Source organism: Phyllostomus hastatus, unplaced genomic scaffold (assembly GCF_019186645.2).
Source record: "Phyllostomus hastatus isolate PE091 unplaced genomic scaffold, TTU_PhHast_1.1 phas_scaffold_501, whole genome shotgun sequence".
In the NCBI taxonomy this organism is placed as follows: Eukaryota; Metazoa; Chordata; class Mammalia; order Chiroptera; family Phyllostomidae; genus Phyllostomus; species Phyllostomus hastatus.
Genome location: NW_025334033.1, coordinates 71,800,693 through 71,809,429, shown reverse-complemented (window position 1 = coordinate 71,809,429; position 8,737 = coordinate 71,800,693). Strand labels below are relative to the sequence as shown.

The 8,737-nt window shown below is 68.6% G+C and overlaps 1 protein-coding gene across 1 annotated transcript; it reads left to right on the top strand.

The window, feature by feature from the left end:
• The first annotated feature begins 969 nt into the window (after nt 1-969).
• On the top strand, nt 970-8,380 carry LOC123807929 (basic proline-rich protein-like). The gene is made up of 3 exons (XM_045821972.1): nt 970-1,054; nt 2,048-2,313; nt 6,992-8,380. The coding sequence occupies exons 1-3, from the start codon at nt 970-972 to the stop codon at nt 8,378-8,380; spliced, it is 1,740 nt and encodes a 579-aa protein (XP_045677928.1).
• The last annotated feature ends 357 nt before the right edge of the window (nt 8,381-8,737 follow it).

The following is an 8,737-nucleotide window of genomic DNA, read 5'->3' as shown; positions in this document are numbered from 1 at the left end:
CTGTGTTTACAGCAAAACTCTCGTCTGAACTCGCGCAACTTCTAGCAAGTTTTGAATCCAGAGAGAGAGAGAGAGAGTTCTCCGTCCTGCTGCTGTTTCAGGTTGCACAGCCGTGAAAAGTAATTCTTGGTCATTTTAAAAATGGTCTGCGTGCATATTTATTTTTTATAGGATTTGAAACTTTGTCTAAGCCCCTTCCACTTTGTGGTGACCAGCGGGCCGGCCTTTGCTCTGCGGGAGTTTTCTCGGACTTCACTTCTTCGTTGATGTGAATTCCCGCCGGTCTCTTTCCTGAGTCGGTCGCTCCTGCTGTTTTTGCCGCCACCTAAAAGCCCCTCTGGCCTGACTGGTGTGGCTCAGTGGATTGAGTGCGGGCTGCGAACCAAAGTGTCGCAGGTTCAATTCCCAGTCAGGGCACACGCCTGGGTTGCAGGCCACGGCCCCCAGCAACCGCATATTGATGTTTCTCTCTCTCTCTCTTTCTCCCTCCCTTCCCTCTCTAAAAATAAATAAATAAAATCTTTTTTAAAAAAAAGCCCCTGGGAGCTGCTGTCAGGAAACCGGTCACCTGGGACGTGGTCACCTGTTTCTGCCTGTTCCGTGACGGGAGCTTCCATGGATTCGGCTCCCCCTGCGGGCACAGCCTCGTGGAGACCCCTTTGTCGTCCAGAGGGTCTGCGGTGGCCTGCTTGCTCCCTGTGTCCAGGTGGCTCCCAGGCTGCCTGGGGGATTCTTGGCGGCAGCGTCTGCCGCCCCAGCCCCCCCTCCCGGGACGGCCCCTCCCACGCTGTGATGGGGGCCGCGGGAGCAGTCTCTCTGGCGTCGTCGGGGCTCATGATGGGGGTAGAATTCTTCAGACGAGGAGAGGCCTTGTCCTCTGACAGAGGTGGGGACATGTGACAACAGCCGGCCCCCACCGGGCCAGGCTGGCCCCCTCCCTGGACTCCTCCGGCGTTGCCTGGGAAACGGATGAAGGGCACCTCCAACAAACAGGACCCCAAGGCTCGACAAGAGTGTCACCAGAAAGGCTGGCCGAGGCAGCAGGCCACTGCAGGTGAGCATCCCCCCGCTGCAGGCGCAGTCCCTCCGCTGCAGATGAGGACCCCCCGCTGCAGGTGCGGCCCCCCCATTGCAGGTGCGGCCCCCCCCATTGCAGGTGCAGTGCCCCCCGCTGCGGGTGCGGCCTCCTCCCAGGACGCTCCTCCGTCCCCCACTTGTTTCCCAGGCTCACTGGGCCCCGGTTTCCCCTCCTGTGGTTTATTCCCTACTTAAGCCTGTTCTGGCTTCTATTTCATTAAAAAAGATATTTTCCTTTAGCTGTTTGAGTTCCTGATTGATGCTCTTGTGTCTTTTTTTTTTTAACTTTTCTTATTCTTCCTTTTTCTCGCAACATCTTCCACGGGCCCGCCTTGGCTCCTCCTGTCTGGTCTGAGCCAGCACGAAGCTGGCCAGGCGAGCAGGGGCCTCGGGGGTCCTGGACGGGCCCCGGCGCTGCCGCCCTCGGCACGCTACCACCGGGGGTGGGGACCCACGGAGACGGGACCCCACCTCTGGGTCTCATCTCCAGGGACGAAAGGGAGGGACACCGTTACCCCAAGTTCATGTTAACGACTGCCAGACCGTTTCGTTTGGCTGGTGTTTGATTTTTGTCTTATTTCGTTTGCTGGGATGAAAACAGTCACCAGAGACACGTGACACTCACGTCCCCGACCTGGGCGTGTGCAGGTGCTCCCCACCCCGACCTGGGCGGCCTCGCACGGGCCGCCCGCTGCCACCGTCCGCATGCTCGGTGCCTCTGTCCCTGCGACACCCGGGGGTGGGGGGCCTGGGCCCCAGTGCGGTGGTGCTGGCAGGGGCGTCTTTGGAAGGTGATCAGGGTCACTTGAGGGGCTGAGAGTGGGACCCCGCGGTGGGAGCGGCGCCCCTAGAGGAAGCGGAGGGGAGAGCAGAGCCCGAGGGCACAGGGAGCAGGAAGCAGCCCCGCCCCCCCAGCCCACAGGAGCCAGAGCCGTGGCACCCCGACCCGACCCGGACTCCCCACCTCCAGAACCAGAGACGGCGGCGCCGCTGCGGCCCCCGGCGCCGCCCCCCCCCCGCCCCCCCCGCGGCGCTCGATCCCAGCAGCCGACTGACAGGCGCTCGCTCCTTCCAACCGGCGGTGCTGCCCGGCCGGGCCTCCTGCACGGCTGTTTCAGGGTCTTCTCTGCCTTCCAGGGGGACGGCTCGCCTTCCCTGTGGGCCCGGCCAGGCCCTCGCTCCCGTGTAATCAGCGCGGAGCGCGGATGCAACAGCTGTCCCTCCCCCCAGAGGGCGGTGAGCTCGGGGAGGCGGCCAGGAAACCAGCCGGCCGCGACTCCTCGCCGGCAGCGCCACCGGCAGTGCAGGCGCGGTGGGGAGGCACCCGGGCCCCGGCACCGAGTGCCGCCGTCTGGTCCCAGCAGCTTTGTTGTGTCATGTGCTGCCTCACCACCAGGCCCCCTGCCGCGCAGCCGCCCCCACTGTGCTGTTTCAAAGCCCCCCCCCCCCCCCCACACGCTCGGAACCGGCCCGGGGCAAAAGCCGGCGCGACCTCCGTCTGGCAGGTGTCCTGGGCTCTGGAGGCCGGAGGAGGCGCTCAGGGACCCTCGGGCTGCGGCCTGGGCCTCGCCCCAGCCCAGGGGGCTCCCCCACAGACAGAGGCCCCCGGAGGGCTGCACTTGGCATCACGGAGGGTTCCCCCCTCCTCTCGGCCACCTGCGGTTCCCCTGACGGGTGGTCGGGCGGGGGCCCTGGGCTTGGAGAGTCAGACTGGCCTGGAGCCTGCACCCGCCTGTCCAGAGGTGTGGACGACCTCGCGCGCAGGTGCCCCCAGGTGAGAGCCAGCCGCAGTCCTCAGAGCCTGGGCTGCCAGTCGCCCAGATGCTGCAGGCCCTGGTTGTCGCTAATTTACTGCAAATTGTTTGGGAAAGCCGGTTTAATTAAAGTCTCAATGAGCCTCCCTGGGGGGCCCCTCCCCGGCCCCGCCGGTGTGATGAGGAGCGGGCGGCGGCTCAGGGCTGGCAAGGCTCCGCGTTCTGTCGCCTCGAAGCCACACGCCGGCGGTGGGCGGCAGCCAGGGCGGGCTGGGTGCGCGGACACGCGGAGTCCAGCCGGAGCCGGGCCGGGCCCGGGGCCTCCCCTTTTCATCGGACCTCAGAGGCAGCGGAGTTGCTGAGGGGCAGGCGGGGGCCACCCGGGGCAGCTGGCGGGGGTGTGGCCGTCTCCTGTAGGTTTAAAGCCACTGTCTGGGGCGCGTCCATCTCGGCTTCTGTCGGGGTGTCACTGACGGGCTGAGGAGCCCCGTGGACTCCCAGCGCCCCGGCCGCCCCAGGGATGGGGTGGGGGGGGGGAGCCGAAGGCCCGGCCAGCGGCCTCCTCCCGGGGGCTCCGCCTCCCTGTCTGCGAGGGAGAGGCCTGGACCCAGCCAGCAGGCCCAGCTCCCTCCGAGTTCCTCTCCTCTGGGCAGCGGCACCGCGCAGGGCAGACGCCCTGGCTTGCAGCCCCCCCACCAAGGCCCACTCTCTTCCTCCGGCCAGTGTCCAGCCAGAGCTGACGGGCGAGACCCCAGGAAAGGCTGGGTGGGGCTCGAGGCGGCGCCCCTTCAGGCCTCAGCTGTGGGAGAGGCAGGTGGCCCGGCCCCCAGGGTGGAGGTCAAGGCGGCCTCCTCTGGACGGAGCCGGACGGCTGGGGAGCAGGTCCCAGCAGCTCTGCTTCCAAGGGGTGCCCAGCCTCTCGGGCCTCCTGCCCCCCGCGGTCAGCTGGGGAGAGTCACCGTGGCTTTGCCCTCTGGTCCAGCGGCCTCCACGTGTTCCAGCACAGAAGGTTCCAGAACGGTGCCGAGGCCACAGCAGTCACTGTGTTAGCGGTGCCCGTCTCTCCCCTTGGGCAGCGCCTGGGCCCACGTGCCTCTGCATCTGCCCTGGGCCCTCGGCTGCAGAGTGGTGTCCAAGGGGGCGCAGACGGGGGACAGGTGGGTGGGCGGGTGACAGGTAGACGGAGGGGGTGCATGGGTGGACAGATAGGGGGCAGGTGGACGGACAGGGGCTGGACGAATGACAGATGGGATACTGGACAGGTGGACAGGTGGACAGGTGGGTGGACAGGCTGGTGGGCAAGCAGGGACAGGAGGGTGATGGGGACCGGGGACGAGCGGGTGCGGGCTGGCTGGGTGGGTTCCGAGACACGGCACCTCGGCCTCCGGGGAGCTGGCCACCCCTGCTCCGGCTCCGGCTCCGGCTCATCTAAAAGCTGCAGCTGCTGGTGGGAAGAAAGCCCCGCTCTCTGCGAACCAGGTCACCCGGCTGCGGGGGTCCGCCCAGCTCGGCAGACGGTGGGGGCAGCCGCCCGGCCCACCCCTTCCTGCTCCTGCCCCCTCCCGCCCCCGGCAGTCCCCCTCCCAGGCCGAGGGCTGGCCCCACCTGCCACCTCCACCCCAGCCGAGGCTACACACACACACACGGACGCTTTTCTTGGGGGCTCTTCAGTGTTATGATGAATAATTGAAACTGAGCCACAGGAGTCGAAAGAGATGAACCTCTTGTAGCCGGGCGGGGTGGGGGGGCCACCCTCCCAGCCCGAGACGCCACACATACAACGAGGACACGGAGTGAGGACAAGGCCCGGGGATTTGCGGCCACGGCCTCGGGCCCAGGTGCCGCCCGCGGTGACTGCATGACTGCACTCGCGACTTTTTATGCGAGATCGAGCGCCCGAGCAGCCGGAACGGGGCGGTGACAGGACAGTGTAATTGCTGTTTCGCCCCCGCCGTCCCTCGGGAGAGCGATGCGCAGGCGGTTAGAGGAGTGTTTCGTGAGACAGCGCAGAGAGCGGTTCACGAGGTTCTGCGTTCATGTGCTTCCTGAGGTCTCGGCTGCGAGACAGCGGCCCCCCCCCGGGCAGGGGGGTCAGCACCTCCGGGACCCCAAGGCCTTCCTGGGTGGCGCTGGACGGGGGCAGAGAGAGGAGGCCCTGGGTGGGGGGACCGCAGCCCCGGGGACCAGTCTGTCCACCAGCCGCTGCGGGGCGGGGGGGGCACCTTGTTTTCTCTCTAGTTACACATGCATTCACTCGCTCGCTCGCTCATTCACTCGCTCTGCACCAGGTGCCTGCTCAGTGACCCCTGGGGCCTCCCACGACGGCGGAGGGAGGCCTGAGCCGGGGGGCTCGCCAGGCCCAGGCCCCGGGCCCCGAGCGCATCACCCCGTGGGCAGCGGGGAGACGCGGAGGCCTGCTGGCCGGGCCGAGAGATCAGTTCCACTGATACTCACTCAGCGCCGTGACGACGGCGCGGCAGCCTGTCTGCAAGGCGAGTTTTTGTCTGGAAAAGGCATAAATCTGGCGTGGGGGATGGGGAGGGGAGGGAGAGTGACGAGGATCGCAGTGTGTTAGCCCCGGCCCCGCCTCGCGGCCGGCCGCGTGGTGATGAACGGCTCCTCGAGAGCCCGCAGCCGGGAGGAGGCCGGGAGATCAATCTTGTCTCTAATCTCCGGCTCCGCCCGGGCCGCACCCGCTCCTGCTTCCTTCCCGGCGCGCTCAAAGGACCCGAAGGTCAGGCTTTCCCTTTGAAGGAGTCACTCGGGGCGGCGGGTGCCCTGGAAGGGCCGCCCCCGGGCTGGAGGCCCCTCGGCGGGGGCCCGAGTGGAGGAAGATGGGGAGCAGCTGGGGCCTCGGGGTGCCGAGCACACCCGGGAGGGACGGGCTGGGGGGCGGGGCCGGGGCCGCCTCCTGAGGTCACGCAAATTAAACTCCGCTCTCTGGGCTACACCCGGGGCTGACCTCAGCGGCCGGCCTGGTTGAGCCAACACGGAACCTGCGTCAGGAGAGGCCGAGGGCACCGTGGGGTGGCGTTTCCCCAGCACCTGCCCGCGCCGGTCAGCCGCGGGCGCGAGCACCGGGGGCTGGGAGAGAAGTGGGGGGAGCCAGGCTGGGACCTCAGGGGGCTCCAGTCTCTCCGGGCTCACACGCAGGTACAGGCATGTGCACACACAGTCATACATGTGGACACCTGCACGTGCACCGTTACACATATGTGTATGCCTGCAACACACACACACGTGTGCAAACACTGCACACCCGCCCACTCCTGTGCACACGTGTGCACAGACACCCCACTGCATGTGCACACTCAGGCACTCACAGACGTGCACGTGCACAGCATACGCCCCTGCACACGCTCACCGGGGTCACTCACACACGCGTGCACACGCTGGGAGCACACGGCCCGGTCGGAGTCCCTAGTGTGACGTCCGGGGAAGGATGGAGCAGCATTGCGGGGGCCTGGTCACCGGCCGGGGTATGGGGGGCCACGGAGAGGAGCCTGAGGGCCCAGGGCTCTGTCCGGGGTGGGACCGAGAACGTGAGGGCAGGGGGCCAGGCGGGCGAGCGGGTGGGCGGGGGAGCAGGCAGCTGGTCACCAGCCACGGCGTGGGGGGGGGTTGTGGGCCCTGGCAGGGATGCTCCAGGTCCCCCCCCCCCCCGTGTGGTCCCTCAAACACTAACCGGGAATGAGAGGGGAGGGCACAGGCTGGCGGGGGCGGGGGAGGGGGGCTGAGCCGCAGATGAAAGGCCTTTGAGGCCTGGGGAGGAGGGGCTGGCGCTCAGCAGAGGAAATATTGAAATTAAATCATTTCCCAGGGTCGGGGGAACGTCCCATCCTAATTAAATAGCGGAGATGCTGGCGGCCTGCTGTCAGGGCGAGGGGCGCCGGGGGAGGGAGGGGCAGGTGCTGCCCTGGCAGAGGGGGATTAGCGGCTGCGCCCCTTTGATGCCCCCCCTCAGGGGGGTGGGAGGCAGCCGGCCGCACTAATTAGGGGCGAGCCTGCCACCTCCTGTCCAGAGGCACAAATCCATATTCAGGAGCTGGGGCGTGGGGCCTTGCCTGGGGGGGTGAGGAGGGCGGCACCCCCACGCACGCCGCCCCCCAGTCCCAGGCCACCCAGACTGATGCCCCGACCTCCCTCCCTCCCTCCTGCAGGGGGAGGCTCTGCTCCGGGTGGCCCAGGGCCAGACCCCAGTGCAGCCCCCAGGCCGGAGGGGCTGCGTCCAGGACGGAGGCCGAGCTGGGTCCGGCTGCGGGCGTGGCCTGAGGCCGGGGCGCGGAGTGGTCTGCCCTGTGGACTCGCCACTGGTGCAGTGGGGGGCGTGCCCCACCCAGGAGCCCCCGTGCCGGCCCCCAGACCCAGCGCAGAGACGGGGGCGGGGCTTACAGGCGTGCCCTCGGGGGAGGGGAGAGCCTGGGCCCACAGCGGCAGCGGCCTGCAAAGTGGAGCTGGTGTTCGGTGGGGGGCGGGGCGCAGCGGGGGCCGGAGCACGGAGCCCAGGCGCCCAGGGCCCCGCAGACCCGCCCGAGAACGGGGTCACGGCGGGGGTGGGGGAGAGGGCGGAGAAGGACCCTGCGACCCAGCGGAGCAGACAGACGGGGGCTCAGCCAGGGCACCCACAGCTGCCCCGGGCTGGGCAGCTCCTCCGCTCCCACGGCTCACCCACGGGGGCCCAGCCGGGGCCAGGGCCGCTCCCCGAAGCTGGCCTCCGGCCTGACCACGGGGGTCCTGAGGTGGGCCCAGGCCCCCCAGGCCCAGGGCCAGGGTCTGGCCTCCGCCCTCCCCGCCGGGGCCGTGTGAGAAGGGGACGCGGGCTGTGGGCCGGGCAGCGGCAGCGGTCAGTGCGCTCCGGCTGTGCGCTGGAGGGAGGCGGGCGGGAGGGTCCGGGTCCCTCCCGCTTCCTCGCCCCATCTGCCCGCACGCCCAGCCTGGCCCTCTGCCCGCCCACTGTCAGCGCCCGCCCGCCCGTCCGTCCGTCCGTCCGCCCGTCCGCCCGTCCGTCCGAGGGGCTCCACCGGGTCTGTCAGCGGGCAGCCCTCCTCGTTCCGTCCGGAAATGCCCCCACCTTCCTCCCCGAGAACAGTTTTCCTGCTCGCAGCGCGGCTTCCTTCCGGGACACGACGGACACTTTCCGGCCTCCGGCCTCTTCGCTGACCCCGCGGGCGAGCCCCTGCCCGGAGCCCCGCCCCCGCGCGCGGCCTGGGGGCTCTCTGGGGCCGCTCGCGCCTTCCCCCCGCCTGGGGCTTCCTTCCGGGCGGCCGCGACGCGCTTCGGCCCGGGTTCCCCGCGTTCACGGCGACGCGGGCCCTTGCGACCTGTCGGCCGACGCCTTCCACCGAGTCCAGGCAACTTCGTCCCCGCTGTCCTCTAAAGACCGCCGCGGATTTTACACTCCCGCTCGGCCGCCCCCTCTGACCCGCCCGGGACTGCAGGGGCCCCCAGGCCAGGCTTCCCAGCGCGTCCTCGAGTCTGCAGAGCGCCCCCCCGCCGCCCCTGCAGGGTTTCCCGTTCCTCCTCCTCCTCTCCCCTCTCCGGCTCGGTGACCTCTCCTGCCGGGGGGCGGGGGGGACTCCGCCTCTTCCTCTGCGCGTCCCCCCTCCCTTGGCCCCGCCCAGTGACCCTTCAGTCTCCGATTCTCGTCTTTCGGATCCCCATTTCCAGGGGGTTCTCCCCCGTACTTTCTGCTCTTCCTACAGCCACATGCAACCTGTTTGACCATCAGGAACGTATTTTCTGCTCTGGCTGGTGTGGCTCCGTGGCCTGTGGGCCGAAAGGTCGCCAGTTTGATCCCCAGTCGGGGCACAGGCCTGGGTTGCGGGTCGGGTCCCCACTAGGGGGTGCACTAGAGGCAACCACACACAGATGTTTCTCGCCCTCCTTCCTCCCTCCTCTCCCGTCTC